We start from the raw sequence: 27,187 nt of genomic DNA on the forward strand, positions 1-27,187 counted from the left end.
CCAAGTGTGCGGAAGCATGTATGCTCCCCCATTTCTGTTGATGGTGTCGGCCCCTCGCTTCCTAGTTTCCATAACCTCTTTGGTCCATATTTTGTATTTGTTTCTTTCTGATTAAATGATTTCTCCTTATGTGCCAGTTCTCGTGTTCCGGAAGTTGGTCCGTTGCGGTAACTTGCTTCACTGTCACTTTCGTTGTTTCGGTCGAGTCTTTTGTGGCTTAAAGTTGTGTTGCGACTTTAAATTACTGTGTTGTGTCGTTTGTATTTGTTGTGGCTTTTGCAATTGTGCTGTAGCTGAAAGTTTTTGCCTTGTAATTTATGATATTGTCTTGTGGTGTTTGCGTTTGGTATGACCTTTCTCGACCAACGTAGGCAGGGGCGCCGCTAGGGATTTTGGGCCCCATGAAAATAATCTTTACAGGGCCCCCAACACAGCGGCAACATTATAATTTCATCATCATTAAGGGCCTTTCTGGGCCCCCCTCCATCATGGGCCCCTAGAATCCGTCTCATTTACCCCCCCTTTTCGGCGCCCCTGAACGTAGGTATCCAGTGACGTGCAGTCAGGGGAGGCAGGTGAGGCAGGGCCTCATGTGCCATCATGGAAAGAAAAAAAATGTAAAAAAAAAAAAAAATAATTAAATTGTTATATGTATCCAGTGATTATACTATAAAGTTATTTTCCATTTAACTTCACCAGTTTTAGATTATTTTTATTCAAAATCGCTGAATTTTCACATTTGCCGTTCAAATACTGAGAAGAGACTTGCGGTGAGTCACCAGCCAGTTGAGCCTCACCATGGATCGCGCAATGACTCGGCTAACTGCTGGCCTGCTGTGCAGTGAGACCGTATTGCTATATGAATTATATTATAAATTTCCATAGTTCAGTTAGCTGAGGTATATAATGTACAGTGTATTTTGTCAACAACTGTATGTGTGTAACGTATTTCTTGTGCTGAGCAATCATAAAACGAATGCGAAGACGCATTGGGTGAGGCTCGCAGTAATCCCGCCTCCTGGTGGTAGAGGGCGCTAGTGATCCCAGGGATCATTCTTGCGACTACTCGGCTGCAGAATAAGTGACAACAAGCAGCAACAGTTAGCAAGTCAAGTGCAATGTTTATTTTTTCCTCTCGCCTGGACTTTTAACATGGAGGATTACATATCTAAAATAAAACAGTTTTCTAAACTGGACTTTCAATCGAAGCAGGAGGTAATAATTAAAGGAAGGTCTCCATCGAGACAGAGAGACTTTTAAAACTGAAGAAAGATAAGGAAGACTTCTATAAACAAGTTATCGATGCTTTTGTTCAGAAGGAGCGGCGCATGGACTTCATTTATAAGTAAAGGTAAGACCATAATAAAGTTATTTTTATTAAATGTGCTTTTTTGTGTGCTACAGTTTGTGTGTAAAGTTAAAGTTAAGTTAAAGTACCAATGATTGTCACACACACTAGGTGTGGTGAAATTTGTCCTCTGCATTCGACCCATCCCCTTGATCACCCCCTGGGAGGTGAGGGGAGCAGTGGGCAGCAGCGGCGCCGCGCCCAGGAATCATTTTTGGTGATTTAACTCCCAATTCCAACCCTTGATGCTGAGTGCCAAGCAGGGAAGAATGCTGGTATGAGCTTTTAAACATAACCCGTTAACTGCTGCCAATCAAATGGTGAATAAGATACTCTTTAGGGTTCATATGTTTGTAAATCTGACTGTGATGAAGTCAGTGCCTCACCAGCCATTAACCTCACCGCACGTCACTGGTATCCGCCATATTTAGGCTAAAGGTTTAATGTCCTTATTTTTAAAAGTTTTAAACTTCATATAAAGTCTGACGTTCTTAAATCCAATGTTTTCCGTTATATAGTATCAATAAAATTGATCAATTTTCTTTTTAAACGATCTGGGAATTTTACGGGAAGCAAAATTTGCAGAGCACAAATCGATGTACTTAAAATTTAGGAATACAAATCAATTTATCGATCAGTCGTTACCCCCCTACTAATCACTGTAGTATTAACTATGTACTTATACTACACTTGGTATCGTTACTTTCGATATTCGTAATATTGACCAACCACTGTTTATAATAAAGCTCCTGGTTAGCGGTTAGCATAGGAGTGTCAAAGGAACAGGTTTTATCTGGACCGCGGGATGAGTTTGCTAAGTATGAAAATGAGCCGAAATTTTTAAAGGAAAGAAACTGCTGTTGTAAATGTGTCCAGTAGGAGTCGCAATAGCAATTATTTGTATCTATGTAGATTATGCTATATATGTAAAAAAACACAAACAAACACATGATGTTAGTACATCAGTACATCATTTGATTTTAATATTATAATATTTTAATAATATTTTAATATTATAATAATAAGGGACTGCGTGGCGAAGTTGGTAGAGTGGCCGTGCCAGCAATCGGAGGGTTGCTGGTTACTGGGGTTCAATCCCCACTTTCTACCATCCTAGTCACGTCCGTTGTGTCCTTGGGCAAGACACTTCACCCTTGCTCCTGATGGCTGCTGGTTAGCGCCTTGCATGGCAGCTCCCGCCATCAGTGTGTGAATGTGTGTGTGAATGTGTGTGTGAATGGATGAATGTGGAAATACTGTCAAAGCGCTTTGAGTACCTTGAAGGTAGAAAAGCGCTATACAAGTATAACCCATTTATCATTATCATTTATTATATTATTTTTTTATCTTGATAGATTGAAAATGAACACCAATGAGTTGACTGATGAACATTATCACATAATTTATTCAGAAAGTATAAATAACAACGAATAAAGATAGAATACTATTAACCGCAACATGTAAGTGTAAAATAAGACCCAACAACATTATGATTTGTACATTTTCAGAATGTGCTTTTTCTATTTTTAAACAAAGAAAACAATCTGAAGTTGTCTTTATTTTTAAGTTATCGTGCTGTGATTTTACGAGTCCAGCCCACTTGGGAGTACATTTTTTTCCATGTGGCCCCGAATCTAAAATGAGATTGACAGCCCTGGGTTAGCATATCCTCCTACAATGTATAGTATAGCATGTTTAGCTTTTCCTCATCCTCAAGTGATAATGGCGCTTGTAATGAACAAAGTTTATTTTCTGATATTCAAGCAAGGTTTGTAGTCTTGGAATTTGCTTTGCACTGAGGAGAAACATTGCGTTGAGGACACGGTCATCTGCTTGTCGCCATCAAATTCACGGAACACAGCCAGATTGCGTCATCAACATGCGTCGTCACAATATGATGATAGTATTAAAAGCTTTATCATCAGCCAAATGTATGTTATTTATATTGCACATTGTCTATCGTGCAAACCTAGTTGATTTCCTTAGTTGGGATCGTTCGGAAAATCTAATAACAATAATAAATATGAGGCTTAATTTCTTTCAGAAAATGTAATCAGTGTTACTGTTATAATGCTGCAGTGCAATTACTTTGGATGTTTGTTTAACAGTAAGGACTTGAAAATTAGTCCCAGTGAAAAAAAAAAGCCCCCCTCTAAATTCTAAAACAAGTTGTTGTTGTACACACAGACTTAGTTTCTCTCAGCGTGTTGCAAATCATTAATTGATTAGTGAAACACGTAATATCACGTGGCTAATGAGTGTATCTTGTGACCTGTTTAGGTCGCCGTTGTTCACTGATTGACGCTAATTAGGCAGAACCAGCTTTGTGGTGCTGGAGCTTTAAACGAGCTTGTTAGCGCGCCGTCAGTCATGCTACACAAAGCGCCGGATGGCAGTCCAGCATATGGCGGCAACAATGTGCACTTGTTGTGTGACTCGTTTAGGTAAACAGAGTGTGCAATTTGGCACATAGCTTTCACTTTACTTTATATCTTTTATTTTATGACAAGTTGAGCTAAAAAAAAATGTTTGTTTTGCAGTCATCTGATGTGTAAAGAGGTAGCCAAGCCGCCACAAATAAATGAAAGTATGGGAGAGACTGTTCAGCATGAATGTTAGGGGTGCTCAAAAAGTTTCATTATCATCTGAATTGTGATTTATTCTCATTCTAAATAGATTCAGAATGGTTCCATAATATGTCAGCACCCAGGAGCTTTTGTAACTTGTTACCAAATAATAAATTGTGAGAATCAAGAACTCAAGAATTGTATTGAATCAAGAAACAATTCAGTAACAATATGTTTTACTATAACAATCTACAAGGTTAATATAGTTGGCTTTTCTTTATTCCCCTCAATTTATTTGCTTTATTTTGTATTACAAGTTATCATTACATATATGTATGGTTGCATTTTAAAACAATTGTATTGTTGATAATACAGGTAATTATTATTATTCATTATGTGCTTTATAAATAAAGTTGATTTGATTTGATCAATAATGGTATTTCTATTGGTATTTGTATTGCTTCATTTGTAGTGTAATAATGTTGATTGTCATTTCTGTATTATTAATATTTATTTCACTAACTGCTTCTTTGCTATCACTTTTACCATCATGTTTGTACATATCGTATTTGCTGATGTTGTTCTGTTGTTGTTGTTATTGTTGTGTTTGCTGTTGTTGTTGTCTATGTCTTATCCCCCTCTTGTTCCCGCAATTTCCCCCTCTGTCTTCCTTTTTTTCTATTTCTATCCCCTCCTGCCCGGCTGCACCAAATAATAATATAAATCCATTTAATAAAGTCAAATACAAATGAGGCCACAAGAGAAGTATCCCACACTTTTCTTTTCTAAAATACATTTTCATAATTCTGTACACTGCTGCTGGAATTTTAATTTTCCTGAGGGAACTCTCCTGAAGGAATCAATAAAGTACTATCTATCTATCTATCTACAGCCGATTGGGGCATCTACATCAACGATATGAATTGCCTGAGTAGCTGGACAGGACAAAAACATAAAAAAAAACAATTCAGAATTGAATCACCACTCTAAGAATCGGAAATGAAAGGTGATTTGTTGTAAGATTCCCGTTCTTAATGAATATGTCTATTTCCTGGTCATGGCGTAATCACCAGCTTGATATGCTCTTTCAGACCAGCAGGTGGTGTCAATGCAGAGATGCGCCTGTCTTCAGATCCTGCAGCAAGCTTTGTAATCTACACGGTCTTTCCCAGCTAATAACACTACCGACAAGGGTGTGTGATTCCACCCAATCAACCATAGATCTCATTCTCACTTCAGACCGGCCTAAAATAAAAAATAGTGGGGTCATGATCTGTGGTCTTAGCGACCACTATCTAACCTTCTGCACCCGCAAAATAGCTAAACCCAAAGCCAACGGCCACATAACAACCCAATCCAGATCCCTTAAAAAATACTCCAGTGTTAATTTCAACCTAAAATTAGGTGAGTGGGACTGGTCCCCTGTGCTCACGAGCAACCTGGTCGATGATGCTTGGGATCGCTTCAAAACAGCGTTCCTAACTATACTAAATTACCTGGCTCCCGTGAGAACAGTCAGGATGGAAGCCCGCTCTGAGCCATGGATAAGATTAAAGATTAAGATTAAAGGACACACTAGATGTGGTGAAATTTGTCCTCTGCATTTGACCCATCCCCTTGGGGAGCAGTGGGGAGCAGTGGGCAGCAGCGGCGCCGCGCCCGGGAATCATTTTGGTGATTTAACCCCCAACTCCAACCCTTGATGCTGAGTGCCAAGCAGGGAGGTAATGGGTCCCATTTTTAAAACCTATTAGCTGTCATAAAAGACAGAGACAGAAAATACTCCGAATACCAAAAGTGTAAAACCGAAGTAGATATACAACCCGATAATAACCTCAAATCACTCCTTTCAACACTCAAAAAGCAATGCAATAAATTAAGAAATAAGACAACCAACCTGACTAAATCCTTAAAAAAATATTACATTAACAACAAAATAGAGGAAAACACAAATAAGCCACGTGAGCTCTGGAAAATCCTCAACAACCAGCTTCCAGGCTGCAGCCAAAAACTTAAAACCAGACTCACCAACATCAACATCAAGGAGGGTGACTCCCTCATTACAGACAAAATGGAGGTAGTAAGCAGACTTAACACCTTTTTCACCAGCATAGCCACAACTCTAGTCAACAAGCTGTCCCACCACTCTGGTTGCTTTGGTGTAGAAAACATTAAAGCCTTCTACAGAAAGCTAAGAGTATCCAACAACGATTTCAAATTAGAAATGGTCTCAGCTGACGAGATGCTTAAAAAGTTGAGCGCGCTCCACCCAAACAAGGCCACCGGCCTTGACAATATCCCCTCCAGATTCCTCAGAGACTCAGCCACCACCATTGCCCCAATCATCACGCACATAATAAACCTCTCAATTATACAAGGCCAAGTATCAAAAGATTTCAAGATAGCAAGAGTAACTCCCCTCTTTAAAAAAGGAAGCAAATTAGAACCTGGCAACTACCGACCGGTTTCTATTCTCAGTTCCATTTCAAAAGTAATGGAAAAAATAGTTTATGAACAGGTCGATAGTTACCTTGCCACAAATAAACTCATGTACAAATTCCAATCCGGCTTCAGAACTAACCACTCCACTGACACATGCCTTCTCTATCTGACCGACCACATCAAACATGAAGTGGACGCGGGAAAATACTGCGGCATGGTCATGCTGGACCTTCAGAAGGCCTTTGACACCGTTAACCACGCTATACTGTTGGATAAGCTCAGAGCAATCGGATTTGATAAAACCTCATCGAGCTGGATGCAATCTTACTTGGAGGGGAGGAAACAGGTGGTAGAGGTGAACGGCACCGTGTCCCCCCCCCCCCCTCTCAGTAAGCTGTGGAGTCCCCCAAGGCAGTGTATTAGGGCCTTTACTGTTCCTAATATACATAAACGACATGTCATCAGCATGTGACTGTGAATTGTCCTTGTTTGCGGATGACTCGGCCCTGCTGGTATACGACAAGGACAAGTCACAGGTGGAGAAAATCCTCAGTGCTGAACTCTGTAGAATTTGCACCTGGCTTGCTGACAACAAGCTTTCCATACACTTGGGTAAAACGGAATCCATCCTATTTGGGTCCCACATCAACCTTAAGAAAGTCAGTGACTTCACTATAAAAGTGGGTGACATTGTTATCACCAGGAAAGATGAGGTCACCTACCTAGGTTCCATTCTAGAGGCTAATCTTTCCTGTGATAAAATGGCAACCAAGGTAATCAAAAAGGTCAATCAATGAACAAGATTTCTCTATAGAATCTCCTCTCTGGTCAACAAAAGCACCATGAAGATTCTAGCGGGAACTCTCATTCAACCCTTTTTTGATTACGCATGCTCCTCCTGGTACCCTAGCACCTCCAAAACCTCAAATCTAGACTCCAAACATCCCAGAACAAGCTAGTCAGATTACTTCTAGACCTCCACCCCAGATCACATCTCACTCCTACCCACTTCTCCAAAGTGGGCTGGCTCAGGGTGGAGGACAGGGTAAAACAACTTGCACTGAGCCTAGTCTATAAAATCCGCTACACCTCCCTGATACCGAAGTACACGTCAAACTACTTCCTTAAAGTAAATGACCGCCATAACCACAACACCAGGGGGAGCTCCACTAACCACGTTAAACCCAGGTTCCGATCTAACAAAGGTCTTAACTCATTCTCTTTCTATGCCACATCAATATGGAATGCACTCCCAACAGGTGTAAAAGAAAGGGCATCTCTATCCTCCTTCAAAACCGCACTAAAAGAACACCTCCAGGCAACTTCAACCCTAAACTAACACCCTCCCTTCCACATCCTACCTCCCCGGATTGTAAATAATCAAATGTAAATAATCAAATGTAGATACATATTATTATGCTTTCTGATCTCTCTCACTATGTCCACTACTTGCTGTACATATCCTACCAAGTCAGTCCTACATTGTTCCAATGTCCATTTCTCTGATGATGCAATTGTTGATAACTGAAGTGTTGATATCAACCAAACCTAATTCCCCCCCCCCCCCCACCCCCCTCCACATCCCACACCCCGGATTGTAAATAATGTAAATAATTCAATGTACATACTGTGATGATTATCTTGTGTGATGACTGTATTATGATGATAGTATATATCTGTATCATGACCCCGACTTAAACAAGTTGAAAAACTTATTCGGGTGTTACCATTTAGTGGTCAATTGTACTGAATATGTACTGCACTGTGCAATCTAGTAATAAAAGTTTCAATCAATCAATCAATCAGCCATTGTCGGAATAGACAACAGTTTGGAATAGGAATGCAATCAATTACGACTAACTTTTCTTCTGGTCCAATTGTGTCTCCTTCAGATCCGGTCCACGGTCCCCAGAGCGTCAACGTCGTGGACGTCAGGGCCCGTCTGTTGACCATACAGTGGGAGACGTTTGGCTACGCCGTAACACGCTGTCATAGCTACAATCTGACGGTACGACATTACATTACAAACAGTATTTTATCACCCTTATTGTCGAAACATTATTCTTTATAAGTTATCATTATGTATTATTATACTTCTTAATGAATAGTTCAGTTGTTGGACTACAGCAGGGGTGTCAAAGTCATTTTAGCTCAGGGGCTGCATGGAGGAAAATGTATTCCCAAGTGGGCCGGAATGTAAAATCATGGCATGATAACTAAAAATAAAGACAACTCCAGGTTGTTTTCTTTGTTTTACTTTGGCCAAAAATAGAAAAAACACATTCTGAAAACGTACAAATCACAATCTGGACAAAACACCGTAAGTTTGTTGAAAATTCTGAGCATATTGGTGCAGCTTCAAAAACACAATGAGCTTAGACTTGGTCTTAGTGTTTCTACAAAGCGAGGATTAAGTCACAGTCATTCTGGGATTGAACAAAAAACACAACATGTAAACTCCTCGAGGCATCAAATACCTCCTATGTCATGTCCATGTTTCAATCTAGTGCTAACTAAACAAATAATAAGAAACGGAGGTAAAAACTATTCAAAAGGTTAAGTTCACTTTTCTCGTGTTTGACAGAGACATTTTGGGAAAGTAAGGGTGCCAAATAACGATGTGTTCGAAGCAGAAGACGTAAAACGGCAGGTTTTAAGTTTCATGTGGGTCAAGGAGGAGGAGCCACAGTCACCCTTTACTGTGTATCTCTTGCTTGGTCTCGGTATAAACCGTTTGCTTGCCAAACAGAATTGCTATTGTGACATCCAGTGGACACATTTAGAATAGCAGTTTCTTTTGTTAAAAAAAAACAGCTCATTTTAATACTTGGCAAACTCATCTCACGGGTCGGATAAAACCGGATCAGGCCCGCATTTGACACCCCTGGACTACAGTCTTTATTTGTCCGTGAGTCTTTATTTTTCATCAAATAATGCTTTGAAATGTTTGCTGTGGAAGAACGAGGACAGGTCCGATGGATGCACTCCGTCTCTCTCTGCAGGTGCAGTACCAGTACGTCTTCAACCAGCAGGAATTCGCGGCCGAGGAGCTCATCCAGACGTCGTCGCGCTACACCCTCAGGGACCTGAGGCCCTTCGTCACGGTGCGACTGCGGCTGGTTCTGGCCAACCCAGAGGGCAGCAAAGAGAGCGAGGAGATCGTTAAGCAAACGGAGGAGGACGGTGAGCGCACATACAACCATGGGGTAATCACCCTGAGAAGGGAGATGTTTGTGTATACAGATACGAGGACACGACTTAGTTCTGCTCACGTCTGTAATGACTGCCAGAGATAAATCAAATACCAAACATGTAGAAATACACAGTATTGCGACAAATATTCATAAAATGCACTCCAGTATTATCATACGAATATACATTCAAATAACAATCGAGTAGGTTTTCCTGTTCTTTGCACTAATAGACTTTCCCTTGGTGCAGTGTTTTTCAACCACTGTGCCGTGGCACACTGGTGTGCCGTGAGATACAGTCTGGTGTGCCGTGAGAGACTATGTAATTTCACCTAATTGGGTTAAAAAAACATTTTTAAAACCAGTAATTATAATCCGCAAATAATGTGTTGCTGTTGAGTGTCTGTGCTGTCTAGAGCTTGGCAGAGTAACTATGTAATACTCTTCCATATCAGTAGGTGGAAGATGGTAGCTAATTGCTTTGTCGTGATCACAATACACAGACGACAGCGGGAGGCAGGGTGCAGGTCAAAATTTGTCTAATGCTAAAACCAAAAATAAACAGAAGGCGAGTGCCGCTTAGAAAAGGCATTGAAGCTTAGGGAAGGCTATGCAGAATGAAACTAAAACTGAACTGGCAACAATGTAAACAAAAACAGAATGCTGGACGACAGCAAAGACTTACAGCGTGTGGAGCAGACAGTGTACACAAAGTACATCTGAACATGACATGAAATCAACAATGTCCCCACAAAGAAAGATAGTGTCCGCACAACTGAAATATTCTTGATTGCAGGTGCGGGGGAATGGCGCTTAAAGGAAGACATGAAACTGCTACAGGAAAATACCAACAAAACAGGAAAAGCTAAAACACTACACACAGGAAAACACAAAAAATTTATAAATAAGTCGCGGCGTCATGTTACAGGTCGTGACAGTACTTTGAGACAAGAGCTATAGTGATGAGCTATAGTGATGCATGCTTAGTTATGGTTTGAATTCATATCCAACAACTTTTTACTGTCAATATCGGCTGCCGAGTTTCATTTTTTAATGTTTTCTGCTGGTGGTGTGCCTCTGCATTTTTTCAATGAAAAAAATGTGCCTTGGCTCAAGAAAGGTTGAAAATCACTGCCTTAGTGTAACAGTTTTGGAAGATGTCTCAAGTAAATACAGAAGTTCACCCAACATAATAGGCCCATACTGCTTTAGTAACATCCTTCCTTAATATTAAACATTGAACTAGTCCCAGAAACTGTAGTAAATACACATTTCAGCAGAAATATACACAGATTAATCGTTAACTACGCACAGTACCTTTCTATATATTTAACACTATTGATGCAGTTAGCATCAGCTTCGACATCGGCAGTGCAATTAGCTTTAGCATGAGCTAGATCATGTATAAAGCCTCGTCGACTGAAAGGACACATATCATAAAAATATACACTTTCAAACTTGTTTAAACACACTATTTACATAAAGACACTTGTACTTGAGAAGGGAGATGTTTGAGTACACAGATACGAGGACACAACTTCGTTCTGCTCACGTCTGTAATGACTGCAAGGAGGAAGTCAGGTGTCCCCTAGTATAGCTCCTAGCATAACGTGCTCCCTGCTGGAGTCCTCCAGTACTACAATGGCTCTTATTAATGCTGGCATTACAATAACATTAGTTCCATATAATACACATTACTCTGCTTTACTGTTGCCAGAAACAATTTTAAAAAATTAAGATTGCAAATATAGAATGACATAGTAATACAACTCCAAAGTTTACCCTGCTACTTACAATCACTGTATTCTACTAATGACTACATTTACATTCTGTCACACACACAGCGCAACACGACACAATACAACACAACACAGCAGACAATTTTGTATAGAATTCAGAATTGGGCGTGTCAGACAAGGCACATAACTTTTGTGTATCTCACTGATTGTCAAACGATTAAAATAATCAATCATGATGAATCACATTTTGTCCGCAGTTAACTCGAAATTAATCCTGATTTATCGCAAATAGAAGTTTTAGTCTTTACTCACTGTACCTTAGATCAGTGGTCCCCAACCACCGGGCCGCGGCCCGGTACCGGTCCGTGGACCGATTGGTACCGGGCCGCACAAGAAATAAAAAAAATAAAAAAATAATAACAATATATTTGTTTTTATTTTATTTTTTAATTAAATCAACATGAAAAACACAATATATACATTATATATCAATATATATCAATACAGTCTGCAGGGATACAGTCCGTAAGCACACATGATTGTATTTCTTTATGACAAAAAAAACAAAAACAAAAAAAAAGGCAACCGATGATGTGTCTATGTTAGCCTACTATCAAAATTACTTTAAAAGTCTTATAAAAGTGTGTTATAATGAAGGCAACACATGGTGTACCGTGGACCGATTGGTACCGGGCCGCACAAGAAAAAAAAAAAAAGAAAAGTTTTTAATTTGTATTATTATTAAATCAACATGAAAAACACAATATATACATTATATATCAATATAGATCAATACAGTCTGCAGGGATACAGTCCGTCAGCCAGGGGTCACCAACCTTTTTGAAACCAAGAGCTACTTCTTGGGTACTGATTAATGCAAAGGGCTACCAGTTTGATACACACTTAAATAAATTGCCAGAAATAGCCAATTTGCTCAATTTACCTTTAACGCTATGTTATTATTAATAATTAATGCTATTTATCTTTGTGGAAACACTGATCATCTTAATGTTTCTCACAATAAATATATATAGAAACAGATAAATATCAATATGCAACACTTAATTTTTATATTTTCTGTAAGTGCACATTTTTCAAATTGAACATTTTCAAATGATCACTTCTAAGACAGTCTTGTGAAATCACAATATCCCATTTTAACTAGCTAGCCACTAACATTTTTTAACAAATCATGAATTACTTTGCACCATGTTTGTACAAATAATAACAATAATAATAATAAAATACAAAAGTCAACTCTCAAATTTTTAAATAAATCATGTCACACTTTGAACTGGACACCAAATCTGTTATCTGTTTCTTTGTCAGTTAGTGGGAAGCCTGGCATTGCATGCTGTTAACTAGTGTGTTGCACTCTGGTGTGTAACTTGACACTGCAACTCTGAGTGAGTCTTGCAGATGTGCATCAGTGAGGCGTGTTCTGTGTTTGTTCTTGATGAAGTTCATGTCAGAAAAGGCTGATTCACAAAGATAAGTTGAACCAAACAGGCTTGCAACCTTCATAGCTGCTGCGAATACACCACTGTACTTTTCTGTGTCAACAAGGCACCAAAAGTTTGGTGCAGCCTGGTGGGCTTTGAGGTGGAGGTCATTTTGCAGTGTTACAATTTCAATCTCCACCTGTTTAGCATCCAGGCTGAATGTTGTACTTAACTGCTCAGCAATGCATGATATGTCCACGTTCATGAAAGGATTAGAAATGAAGGACACACATGGCTCAAGCTGATCCAGGTCATAAAACCTGTTCTCAAACTCTTGCCCAACTCTGTTTATGACCTGAGAGTACTTTTCTGCAACTTTGTCAAACGCCTCAGATGCAGAAGCATTGTCTTTCAGCACCATTTGCACAGAGGGAAAGTGCAGCCCTTTTTTCTCTGTAAATGCCAGCTCACTGGTAAGTGCTGCTATTTGAGCTATTTCTAGAACAGGCCAGCGGGCGACTCATCTGGTCCTTACGGGCTACCTGGTGCCCGTGGGCACCGTGTTGGTGACCCCTGCCGTAAGCACACATGATTGTATTTCTTTATAAAAAAAAATAAAAAAAATAAAAAAAATAATACCATAACCCCCCCACCCCCCAGTCGGTGGGACACATTTTTAAGCGTTGACCGGTCCGCAGCTACAAAAAGGTTGGGGACCACTGCCTTAGATGGATCATTTTTAAGTTGTTAATATTATCAACATGGGACTGGACAATGTCTTTGCTTGATGCAAATGTTTATTAAACATGATATATTTTTTAAACAGCTCAACAATCATTGTCACGTTGGCAAGACGACAGCGCCAGAGAGCCAATCAATGAGCTTGTTGGCGTTCTAAAGGGACAGGCTTCAGTCTGAGCAGCGGTGTTCCGCTTTGCACTAGTGTTTTACTTGTCTTCATTCAATAGCATTACATTCTATTTGGAAGCTAAGAAGTGCAGGGGACAAACTCTTCCTTTTAAAATGTCCCCAATCCCAAATCACGTCCATAATGAGATGAATGTGAATATTCATGTCCAGGGTGTACTCCGCCTTCCGCCCGAATGCAGCTGAGATAAGCTCCTGAAAAGGGACAAGCGGTAGAAAATGGATGGGATATATTTACTGTATACATGTTATTATTTTCTCAGGGCACTGAATGGATCGCAACTGGAATTTTCACATTGTCTTAGAAGCCATTTCAGTTGTGAATTATATTTATATAGCGCTTTTCTCTAGTGACTCAAAGCGCTTTACATTGTCAAATTATCTAAGTTACAATCAAACTAGTGTGGGCACTGGGAGAAGGTGGGTAAGGTGTCTTGCCCAAGGACACAACGGCAGTGACTAGGATGGCGGAAGCGGGTTTCGAACCTGCAACCCTCAAGTTGCTGGCACAGCCGCTCTACCAACCGAGCCACGCCGCACCTAAGAAGCCTTTATTAGTTCTTTAGTCAGACTATAGCTGTCCTATCTAGTCTTTAAGCATGAACTGATGAAACTTTGTCTTCTAAGGCAACCTGCAGTCCAGCTGCGATCCGTTCGTAAGGACAAAGGAAAGTCTTTATTGCAATACTTCCATAAGTACACTTTGATAAGTATACTGTGTATTCTGTATACTTAGTGCACATATGTTAAAGTTAAAGTCAAAGTACCAATGATTGTCACACACACTAGGTGTGGTAAAAAAATAGTCTCTGCATTTGACCCATCACCCTTGATCACCAGTGATTTAACCCCCAAATCCAACCCTTGATGCTGAGTGCCAAGCAGGGAGGTAATGGGTCCCATTTTTATAGTCTTTGGCAGTGCCGGCCCAAGCCTCCATGGGGCCCTAAGCAAAATTTGATTTTGGGGGCTTCTATTTCTGCCAATAATATTGATTGTTGATCATTCACACACCTACTATAAACTCATTGTGGCTCTGGCAGTGTTGTTTACATTATCCTATTGTCAGCCTGGCATGTCTTTACAAATGACATGTCATTTATAAAGATATGGGGGTGGCCCAGTTAAGAACATAAATAATACCAATGAATGAACGAATGATGTCCAGAGTGCCACATATGGTTCCTAATCTTAAAATGTAGAAAACATTCAGCTACAAGAGTGGCCTGGGGTTGAACAGTCCAAGTGATAAAGCTTTGTATTTACAGTAAAAGTGTCATCTTGTCTCATCAGTCTTGTACATATTAGTCTTTAATTACTAGTTTATATTTTTAGGTAATTGTTCATATTTAATGTTTACTTTGTACAAAGAGAGCACAGTCTACTGAAGTTAAATTCCATGTGTGTTAAACATAACTGGACAATAAAGCTGATTCTGATTCACTTTATTATTTTTGGTAACAAAAACCTGAAACAGCAATGTGCAAAAATAATTCGTAGTGCAAGAAAAACAATAAAGTGCAACAATAAAATCACTTAAATATATATAAAAAGGAACAAATTCAATTGTACAAAAAACAACATAATTAAATTAAATATCAAGCAAATATTTAAATAATATTAATGAACAGAGTTACCAGAAACAAGGTAACATAACGGTTTATAAACAAATATAAAGTTACTACATATTAAAACTATGTAAATGTACATAACGATGTGCAAAAAAATTTGGGGGAAAAAATCAAAATAAACTACCTTAAATTAAGGTCCTTAATTCACAAATTTGACCATCACATCACAGTTTTGTTCCTCTGTTCTTCACCACCCACACCACTCCACCCACTCCTTAAAACCTGTGCTTCCTGGCTTTTCTGGAGGCAAAGTCATTTATGACATCACTGTAAGAAATCTGATGGCCGACTTTGTTATTAATACTAATCACTGCCATGTATGAGTCTGACTCAGACTCGTACATGCAAAAAATAAAAAAGAAGAATTTTTTGTTAATTGCTTTTGGGGGCCCCCTGGTGGCCGCGGGGCCCTAAGCAAGCGCTTAGTACGCTTATGCCGGCTCTGGTCTTTGGTATGACTCGGCCGGGGTTTGAACTCACGATCTCAGGGCGGACACTCTAACCACAAGGCCACTGAGCATGTTGACTGGGTAATTCTGTCCTAAACCTGTTAAAGCAGGGATTCTCAAACCGTGGTACGTGTACCACTAGTGGTACGCGGGCTCCATCTAGTGGTACGCCAAATAAGCACTTGATTGAAGTACAGTGTTTTATTTTCCCATTTTCAAACACAGTGTTACTCTTCAAACTGTGTAATGTTACAGTGGCCAAAATATTGAATATACTTGTTAAATAAAACCTCTGCCTTGTTTTTAATGAATACTTAGGCCTACTAGGCTACTGTATTATCAATATGGTGGTAACTGGAGAGCCAAGTGATTTCTGAGGTGGTTTCCGAACTTCGCCAATCGAGACTCAGCACAGGCGTTGATTGCTGCAAGAAGCAGCAATGGTGCTTGGTGGAGAAGCAACATTCCAGAAGCGATTTCCATGTTTCCGTAATAGTGCTTTGATGGCTGCTAGCTCTCTGCACAACATGTCTGTGATAAAGTGGAATAGCTTGACTCCATTACTGCAGCATGCATGATAAGCAGGTTAAAAAGTTCCTTGTAATGATCCCACACGTCCTCAGGCTTCACTGCCCGCCTGATGATCTCACGCTAATATACACGGAATTAGCTTCCAGGGAACATTGCATCCCAGCCAAGTGCACGCTCGTCTTCCAAAGACTTAAAAACCCACCCGACGTGACTGCGGAGCAGCACTTGCTTCGGGGCGGGGGAAAAAAGGCGTAATTGCTTTGTTCTTAATTGTTTTTTATTTAATCGTCGTAGCGCTCCAGTTTGTAATTCCCTAATTAGGGAGCGGAAAAGCAATTGTGCGCATGGAGGCTAATTACTGTTTGCGCAGTATGGCGAGTATATTTTATTGAGATGGCTCCAAGGAAGCTGCGCGTGCACACGCCGCATGTGTTAAAACACACTTGATGTTTCATTGTAGTGACTCTGAGCTTCACTGACCGACTAACACAAATTCTTCATTCTGTTGAATTTGTTCATATTATACATGACTGTATCAGGGATGAACGGTAGAAAATGGATGGATGGATGTATCATCAACCTAATGCAGAGGGGTTTCCGTTAGAGGACGTACTTCAGGGGGGTTGTCATATTTCTAAAAATATATATTTTTTATATTTTCCTCGCAATTGTGACAGAGTTATGAACACAAAAATGGAGGCAGAATATGTCTTTCAGTAAGCAGTGCACACATGTTGCTTTGGATTTTTTCCTGTGCCTCCAATGAGGAGGATCTGCCCCTATCGCTGCTGTGCCAATCACAAGGCTCAGGTTCCTTCTACACTAAGGTTATCCAGGGTAAATCCCACTTAACCTTATCCTTGTCCAAACACACACAATGGTCGTTTAAAACCCCCTCCCCCCCTCCGTCCGCCGGCGCAACGCGACCTAATACGCATGTCCAAAAATTGCACACGTCATAGTTACCTCCAGAGGTGGGTAGAGTAGCCAGAAAATGTACTCAAGTAAGAGTACTGTTACTTTAGAGATGTATTACTCAAGTAAAAGTAAGGAGTAGTCACCCACATATGTACTTGAGTAAAAGTAAAAAGTATGTTGTGAAAAAACTACTCAAGTACTGAGTAACTGATGAGTAACCTGTTCGTTTAATGATGACAGCAACAAATAATGCACAAAAACATAAAAATCGCAATGAAAAAATTCTGAGCCAGGAATATCTCTAAGCAACTAAAACAATAATATAGTAAATAATAATACATTAAAATAAAAATAAAAATTAAGGCAAATTGAGCCACAATAACTTAACAGCACCATAGGCTCAGTAGGCAGAGATTACAAAGGAAAATAACAAGTTAGCCTTTACGCAAACCATAAACTCTGATAGGTGTGGGCTGCACCTGAGAACATACTGTGCACTTCTGATTGGTGTTTATATGCATGCGTGAGTGTGTGTGCGACTGTGTGTGTGTGTGTGTGTGTGTGTGTGTGTGTGTCTCTGTCTGTCTGTCTATGAGGCTGCAGTGCGTTAATAAATGTCCCCGCACTATGTACACATGTGACAGTGATTCATAGCAGGGAAGCTAACATCAGCCTACAGTGACAGCCAAAATATCTACTAACGTTCCTCAAATTTGACGTTGAGTTCATGTAAGCTGAAATGTCCACTTGTTTGGGGAGACACATATGACAACGCATTACTTAACTGTTTTTTTGGTTGTCTGAAGTGTGAACATCAATTTTATGTGTGGCCAGGGGTGTTTGCGTTCGTTGTTGTCTCTGCCATTGTTGTTGTTGTTGTTTGCCGCTGAAACTTTATGTGCAGTTAATCATGTGACCGCCTGGCTCTGTTTAATTGGTGAAACGGAGTCAAACGTCACCAGTGACTGCATTTGATTGGTGAAACGCAGCGTTGCGATAGATCCTACTTTGAAGGTCTGTCTGACAAACCAAAACAAACAAAGCGTGCATTAACAGATCGATAAAAATCAGTAGCGAGTAGCGAGCTGAATGTAGATAAATGGAGTGGAGTAAAAGTAGCGTTTCTTCTCTATAAATGTACTCAAGTAAAAGTAAAAGTATGTTGCATTATAACTACTCTTAGAAGTACAATTTATCCCAAAAGTTACTCAAGTAGATGTAACGGAGTAAATGTAATGTGTTACTACCCACCTCTGGTCACCTCCAGTGTGCAAGTTCTTAAATTTACCTTCTCTGAACAATATCCAGTGTTGTGGTATTTCGATTAACTGGAATCCAGTGTGCTGTGGGGCCCTATTGTAGTGAATCACACCTGAGCCATCATAAATTAATAAAATCTTTAATCGACATGTGTAAGTAAACAATGTAATAAATAACATTTTACATCAATCAATCTAGGGATTTAGATATCTGGTCAGGACACTCCTCACTCTTTTGCCTTCACCTTCATTGTCCATTAGTTTTTGGTGACTTTATATACTCTGGACCTAGACGTTGAGTCCGCGACATGCATGGTGGACAATAACTGATACAGTCTGCTTTGCCAGTCCAAAAGCATTCGCCGTTTTCCGTAGTCTTCCCTCGATGGCCAGGTAATACAAAGCTCACGCTACCTTTTTTATCACATCCAAGAGAGCCCGCATTCTCGTTGACTCGGCTTTGACAAATGGACAAAGTTTTTCGGTAAGTAGAATCACAGCTGACCTGGACATTCGAAAGTTCTCTTGCCGTCTGAGAAGTGTTGTATCCCAAATAGCTGCAATCGCTTTCTCTTAAGGTATTCATGTGTGATTTCCACAAGCGTCTGTACAGACGAAAGGAGAAACACGGGTATGTCTGGATGACTCGCCTCCATATTTCCAGTGGTTAGCTCCGAGTTACGAAACCGCTTTATTATGAAGCTGGCTTTGGTGCGTTCTTTCTGATGTCACTTCCTGTGTGGGATGCGGTCTTTCTGGTGTCACTTCCTCTCCCAACTCAGTTTGTAAACGATCAATGAGTCCATACAAAGCTAAGAGCCGGAGATTCAAGAAATACACGGCACACTTACCCGTGTAAAAAATTGTCAGAGGAAGGGGACCTTAAACGATGGTTTAGCGTGGCTGGAACGGGGCTTAGGCTAAATAATTGTTCATTTAAGAGGTTATCCGGCTTAGTGTAGACATAGCCTTAGTCAGGTTTCCGGTGATTAGCCGAGAGCCCATTCTCCTCTGAAACTGATTTCATGTTTAAGTGTTTGAATCGGAAAAAAATATATCGTTTTTTAACGCAACAAAAAACACAAGTAGAAAAGAGACAAGTATACACTGAAAAAAAATTAAAATTACATTTTATAATAAAAATCCAGAATTCTGTTGTGAAATTGACGGTGGTTTTTACACATACATACTGTAAAAGGAACAACTTTACCACTTGTTTTTACGGTAAAAACACTGACTTGAATTTGTCTGACAATAGAGCATTTATTACTTATTGTCATAGTGGAATAATGCATGTTGATGACACATGGGAAGGACCGCGTCCAGTGCAAAGTAGCATCCTCGCTAGCCAGCTAGTGGTTAATGTCCCTTCACAATGTGAAGCTTCTGCTAAATCTCTAATCCTCGTAGATATATATGTTTCTTGCAAGTACCATTATTATTATTAATATTATTATTATTATTATTATTATTATTATTATTATTATTATTATATATTATTATTACTGGAGGTCTAGAAGACAAAGAATAGCTAGAGATGCTCCACTACACATCAGAGTAGTATACAATAATGCATAGCTAACCGCTAAGCTAGAACTACTGAATGTCAGGAAGGGTGGGCGGACCGATACGGATATCGTTAGTAATGATACCAAGTATAGTATCGGTTAATGGTTGATATCAAAGTGACTAGATATAATTTTTTCATTATCACAAAATTGTTTTTGTTTTGTTGTTTTTGTTATGTTTCCAAACTCAAGAAATAAGAGCCAATCGTAGTGTTTGATTTTGTTTACTTATTTTGCATTATTAACTTTGTTATTTTTTATTTATGTATTTATTTCACAGGGACAGTACAATTAAACATTGCTACCCATAGGTAACCGAGGTCAAAATACGTAAGACTTCTAGCCACAGGCTAATTTGAAACCCTCGTCCCTGGTTAGGCTTTAAAAAAAAAAAAAGTTGAGAAAAGTGTAAAACACATATAAAAGGTTATACATTTTGTATGTAATAAAAGGGAATAAGAAATGTATTTGAATATATTTAGTTGTGATTAAACATTTAATCTTTTGATGATTTTGAAAATTTTAAGTATAAACATTGGTACTGTATGTCTAATATTGCCCCAGTAACTACTTGGTGTTGGATTGATAACCAAATTTTTAGTATTGCTCAAAACTAATGTAAAACAGAGAGTAACCATCTAACAGTAGATTAACAAGTAGATTAATTATAATTTTGACAAAATAATACAACTGGAAATGATGTAACATGTTACTGCATATGTCAGCAGCTATATTAAGATAGATAGTACTTTAAGAGCCTTTGTAACTCGTTTTGAAATGGTTCTATTTTATTTTGAATAATATTTTCTGACATACTATATTGTTATCGCAGGAGGCTGTGTCACAATATACATTTATGTTAATTGAACATTATTGCTGTTGGAGGCCTATAATGTAACAGTCAGGGCAACACTGCCGGTTTGTACATATTTCGCCCCTGTTGTTGTTTTCATCCACTTTTCCATACGCTGGTAATTTCAAACGACTGTTGGACACAACAAACCCTGGGTGATGCACCCAAAGGTGCCTGGAAGACAAATGTTGCGTGCCTCCATTGTTCACAGCAGCCCATTAACCTAAACGTGACACTGGTATTTGTCAGGAAGCTGTCAGGTGGACCCGATGCAGCTGCTTTCCCGCCAGACGTCCTATATGTCACCTCTACAGCCCCTCGACACACATGCACACTTCCTCACCGTTCACTCTCACACAATGTCACACCATGTCTCCATCTAGGATGCTGAGAAATAATGAAGTATGACGATATTGTTGTGTTCATTCAAGTTAATCTTAAATACTGTTCTTATACTTGAATGCCTATTGGTAATGTGTTCTACTGTCTTACTCAGGCTATTTACGTTGTGCCTTTTGATACCTTGAAGCCACCGTAGTTGGGCTGGGCCTTTTGAGGAAGTTACTGAAATAAAGGAGAGTGCTGTTGTGAAGTTGAGCGAGGCTGTTGTGTCTGTTATTTGAACATAACATTTGGCGAACGAGGATGGCTGACACACCTATATTCTCCCTGCCACCTCCGGACCCGTTTCTACCCCTCCCGGGCGATCCTGTCATTCCCTGGAATCAGTGGAAATCGTCTTTTGAGACGTATCTTTTGGCCACAGGTTTGGACAATGCCACTAGCGCGAGGAAGCGCGCCATTCTCCTACACCTGCTTGGAGCGGAGGGGAACAGAATTTTCAATTCTCTCAGCGGTACGCTGGACACTTATGATGCAGTCATAACAGCTTTGAGCGGACATTTTGTAAAATCACAGAATATCCTACTCCGCCGGTTGGAGTTCAGACGAAGATGTCAGCGCCCGGGTGAGTCTGCCAGGCAGTATGTAGCAGATTTAAGAGCCCTATCACAGAACTGTAATTTCGGCAACCTCACTGATGAACTCATTCGAGACCAGCTCATTGAGAAAACGTCTAATCCCAGAGTGCAGGAGGAGTTGTTACTCAAGGATGCAACTTTGACACTTGATGACGCACTAATAATCGCAATACAAGTGGAATCGGCTACTGAATGTGCGGCCAAAATTGCGGAAAATAAGCCTCATAGGCCTACCCCTGTTATTGAACAGTCAGTGCAACAGCTATCAACCTCAGACCCTGATGCTGCTATACAGGTAGCGCGTCCCCAGCCAACACGTCAACAGAGACGGTGTGGGAATTGTGGCTCCAACCGCCATGCAACAAGGGCCCAGGACTGCCCTGCTAGGGGCCAAACTTGTCGCCGTTGTCAGAAGCCTAACCACTTTGCCAGGTGGTGCCGGTCCGCTCCGGCCGATTACCCTGATGCACAGTCACATGACCCGGCGGTGCCTGTGCGCACTGTAGGCCCCCACTCAGCGACTTTCTCGAGGTGCCCTGTTTACCTGGATGACTGCTGTGTCCCTCTCCTCCTCGACACTGGGGCCAAAGTGTCACTACTGAATGTCGACACCTGCAACCTGCTCTTCCCGAACAGACAGCTACAGCCCCCGTCCACTGCCCTCTGTGGCTACGGCCGCAGCAAAATCGATGTCGTCGGCCTTCTCTACCTCCCGGTTCGCTACACCTCTACAGCTGTGGACCGTTTCCCGTTCCACATCACGCGCCGCGGCGAGAACATCATGGGCCTCGACCTCTTCACTAGCCTGGGTTTTACCCTGCAGGACAACAGCGGTATGCGGATTCTACACGTAGCGTCTCCGAGGCAACACGACCAGCCGGAGCTGTTTAACGGCCTGGGCTGCCTCAGCTCATTTACACACAAGCCACTCCTGGACCACAGCGTGCCTCCCGTGGTACAGCCCCTTCGCCGTGTTCCCCTGGCTTTGCGGGACGGCGTTACGCAGGAGCTTCAACGCCTCCAGGCTGGTGGAATCATAGAGCCCATCGACGCTTCCCCATGGGTGTCCAACATTGTCATCGCCAAGAAGAAGTCGGGCGGACTGAGAGTCTGCGTCGACCTCCGCCAAGTGAACAAGGCAGTGGTGCCTGACAAATATCCTCTTCCTACGACGGAGGAACTCACTACACACTTCCACGGCTCCCGAGTTTTCAGTAAATTGGACTTGCGCCAGGGCTATTTACAAGTCCCTTTACATAAGGAGAGTAGGGACTTGACAGCGTTTATCACCCACACTGGCCTGTACCGCTACACGAGGATGCCTTTTGGGCTCAATTCAGCGCCGAGTTGTTTCCAGAAAATCATGTCCACAATCCTCGCTAGCTGCACTGGGACTGTGGCGTATCTGGATGATATTGTGGTGCATGGGCCAGATGCTGCCACACACGATGCCCGCCTGGAACAGGTTTTCACCGCACTCAAGCGCCACCATGCCACGCTGAACACAGAGAAGTGTGTTTTCGCTGCACCCGCCATAGACTTTGTTGGGTTCCGTGTCTCCGCCGACGGCATCTCGCCTCTCCAGTCGAACGTGGATGCCATCATCGACGTCCCCACTCCTGCGACGGCCTCCCAGGTGGCATCATTTTTGGGGATGACAGCCTACTACATGCGGTTCCTGCCTCAGTACTCCTCCATTACGGCCCCGCTCAGGATGCTGCTCAGGCAGGAGACACCATGGTCTTGGACTCCCAAGTGCCAGGTTGGTTTCGACGAGTTGAAGCGGCTCCTCACCACGTCTCCGATCCTGGCGCACTTCCAACTGGACAGCCCCACATTCGTGACCTGTGATGCTTCCGCAGTGGCTCTAGGTGCCGTTCTGTCACAGATCCATGATGGCGTAGAGAGACCGGTAGCGTTTGCCTCTCGGGCGCTCAGCCCCACTGAGCAGAAATATTCAGTGGGCGAACGGGAGGCACTCGCCTGTATATGGGCATGTGAGCGTTGGCATCTCTACTTATACGGAAGGTCCTTTACTTTACGGACGGACCACCAGGCCCTGCCGACCCTGATGTCTACCTCTGGTGTGGGGCACAGGCCCCTCCGTCTTCACAGATGGTCAGACCGTCTGCAGCAGTATGACTTTCAGCTACAATTCACCCCTGGCAGGAATAACGTGGTGGCAGACTACCTGTCCCGTCCTGCCACCACCCAGGGCCCCGCTGTCTCCCCGGAGGACGAAGAAGACGTGGTCCACCTGGTCCACTCACCATTGAAGGACACTGTCTCCCTTCGTGATTTGGAGACGGCCTCAGCAGCCGAGCCTGTCTTCACCATGCTGCGTGACTACATCAGACACGGTTGGCCTTCCCGTGTCCCACCTGAGCTAGAGCCGTATTCCCGTGTGAAGAACGAACTGTCATGCTGGGGTGAGGCCTGCATCGCCCGGGGACACTGCGCTGTTATCCCAGTAGCCCTCAGAGGGTGTGTCTTACAGATGGCACACCAGGGTCACCTTGGCATAGTCAAAGCCAAGCAAAGGTGCCGTGACACAGTGTGGTGGCCCGCCATCGATCGAGACCTGGAGGGACTCATCCGCTCCTGTGCAGCGTGCCTCACCAGTGGGAAGACTGGGCCACCCGCTTCGCCTCCACTCCAGCCCCTGGACTGGCCAACTAAACCGTGGGACCATCTCCAGCTTGATATCTGTGGTGAGCTGCATAATGTGCCACACCACCAGAGGTTTCTTGTGGTGGTCTACGACCTGCATTCCAAGTGGCCTGAGGTGGCTCCCATGGGAACGGTCACCTCTGCTGCCGTCGTCGCCTTCCTGGACCGCCTGTTTTCCCGTTGGGGTTTACCCCGAGCCATCACCACGGACAACGGTCCTCAGTTCCTGTCCTCTGAGTTCACCGCCTACCTTGCCAGCAAGGGTGTTACTCACATCAGAACCTCCGTCTACCACCCCCAGGCAAACGGGGGGGTGGAAAGGTACAACCAATCACTGAAGAATGGACTGCGTGCTCACATGTCCGAGGGATACTCGCTGGAGGCTGCACTGAATCAGACCCTCCTCCACTACAGGGCGACTGTCCACTCTACAACAGGGGTCTCTCCTGCCAGCCTCATGGTGGGTCGAGAGTTTGTGCTTCCCCTGTCGAGACTCCGCCCACCGATGGCCGCGAGCCCGCGACCATGCTCAGCAGCAGTCAAGTCTCGCGTCAAGGGACAACAAACTTCCATGAAGCAAAGGTTCGATCAGAAGCACAGGGCTAAATGGCCAGCTGTCAGAGTGTCGGACTGGGTCAGAGCGCGCCGGCCCCACCGCGCCAACAAACTGTCAACATTCTGGTCTGCTCCATACCAGGTCAGCCGCCAGCTGGGCCCAGCTTCATTTCAGTTAACCGATGGATCCCGTTGGCACGCTAGCTGCCTGCGCAAGGTACCTGCCCCTCCTCACCAGCCTCACGTCACAGGGGTGGCACCGAACATTCCCGCATTGGGGCCACGCCCTCCGGTGCCCGATCCAGTGGCAGCACCCCTCGCCTAGGCTGTGCCGGTCGCGCAGTGCCCTGCTCCAGCACCGGCCCCACTGCCGGTCCCCCTTGCTCCTGAGCCTCGGCCTGTTAGGGCCCGTGCACGCCCTGAGCGTTTTCAGGACTTTGTGGCCACCTTCCATACTTGAAGTTTTAAGAGAGGAGGGGAAATGTTGTGTTCATTCAAGTTAATCTTAAATACTGTTCTTATACTTGAATGCCTATTGGTAATGTGTTCTACTGTCTTACTCAGGCTATTTACGTTGTGCCTTTTGATACCTTGAAGCCACCGTAGTTGGGCTGGGCCTTTTGAGGAAGTTACTGAAATAAAGGAGAGTGCTGTTGTGAAGTTGAGCGAGGCTGTTGTGTCTGTTATTTGAACATAACAGATATTGACTCCTAATTGTTTGGATGCACACATGACTATATTCTTTACTTTGTATTAGTGTTGTCCCGATACCGATATTTTAGTACCAGTACCGGTACCAAAATGCTTCTTGGTACTTTTCTAAATAAAGGGGACCACACAAAAATTGCATTATTGGCTTTATTTTAACAAGAAATCTTATGGTACATTCAACATATGTCCTTTTTTTGTCCTTAAATAAAATAGTGAACATACAAGACAACTTGTCTTTTAGTAGTAAGTAAACAAACAAAGGCTCCTATTTGTCTGCTGGCATAGGCAGTAACATATTGTGTCATTTCTCATTCTATTTTGTCAAAATTATAAGGGGCAAGCTGTAAAAAATTTTTATTAATCCATTCTTCAATTCCATCCATACTTTCTGTTTTAACATGTTCTTTCTACACTTCTGTTCAAATGTAATGATCACTTATTCTTCTGTTGTTTGATACTTTATATTAGTTTTGGATGATACCACAAATTTAAGTATCGATCCGATACCAAGTAGTTACAGGATCATACATTGGTCATATTCAAAGTCCTCATGTGTCCAGGGACATATTTCCTGAGTTTATTAACATAATATGAATTTACAAAAAAGGAAAAAAGATTTAGTGCCGATAAAAAGTATAGATGTAATTTTAGTAGTATCGACTATGTACGCTATTGTACTTGGTATCATTACAGTGGATGTCAGGTGTAGATCCACCCATGGCATTTGTTTACATTCAGTTTGCTAGCTTGCTGTTAGCGGTTAGCTATTGTATCCTCTTACGGTGTGTGGTGAAACATGTTTAGCTATTCCTCGTCCTGCAGGGATGATACTTGTAAGAAATGTAATTTATTTGTCGCCACGGAGACCAGGATTAGTGATTTAGAAGTAGCTAAAACACTGCCGACTGCGAATGGACGTTCGCCGCTAGCTAGCTAGCCATGTCTTAAAGCACCTCTTCCTGAGGGTATTTCAGTGTTCTAACTTTACCTTTAGTTTTTAGACCAAAATGCGTCCGTTCTCCCTTTTCTGTCTACTCACAGTGTTTGTTTGTAAAAACTCAGTGATTGTGCGCTGTCGAAAATTATCTTCTGCTCGCAAAACCAACAATGTCATGACGTGACGACGCGTCGTCATGCCCGGGGACCGGTACTTTTCAAACAGAATACAGTACCGTTTTTGATTCATTAGTACCGCGATGCTATACCAGTACCGGTGTACCATACAACCATACTCTGTATTCAGTGACACTAACAAACCTTTCCAATTCCCTCTTTCTATGTCAACATGGCCGTCAAGCCCAAACAAGTAACTGTTGAAGAGCAAAAAAAAAAAGCAAAAACAGGACATTTTCAATATTGTCCCCGCTTGTAAAAAGTAATGGACACATGTCTCATACAGTAATCCC

The 27,187-nt window shown here is 42.1% G+C and overlaps 1 protein-coding gene across 11 annotated transcripts in view; it reads left to right on the forward strand.

The window, feature by feature from the left end:
- ptprt (protein tyrosine phosphatase receptor type T) overlaps positions 1-27,187 on the forward strand; it is a 541,100-nt gene that overhangs the window by 221,509 nt on the left and 292,404 nt on the right. For all 11 annotated transcript variants that reach the window (XM_062050776.1, XM_062050836.1, XM_062050792.1 and 8 more), the window contains exons 9-10: positions 8,250-8,365; positions 9,360-9,540. In XM_062050776.1, the coding sequence (XP_061906760.1) occupies positions 8,250-8,365; positions 9,360-9,540 (297 nt within the window). The remainder of the gene's footprint in view (positions 1-8,249; positions 8,366-9,359; positions 9,541-27,187) is intronic.

This window comes from Entelurus aequoreus, linkage group LG01 (assembly GCF_033978785.1).
Source record: "Entelurus aequoreus isolate RoL-2023_Sb linkage group LG01, RoL_Eaeq_v1.1, whole genome shotgun sequence".
NCBI classification, from domain to species: Eukaryota; Metazoa; Chordata; class Actinopteri; order Syngnathiformes; family Syngnathidae; genus Entelurus; species Entelurus aequoreus.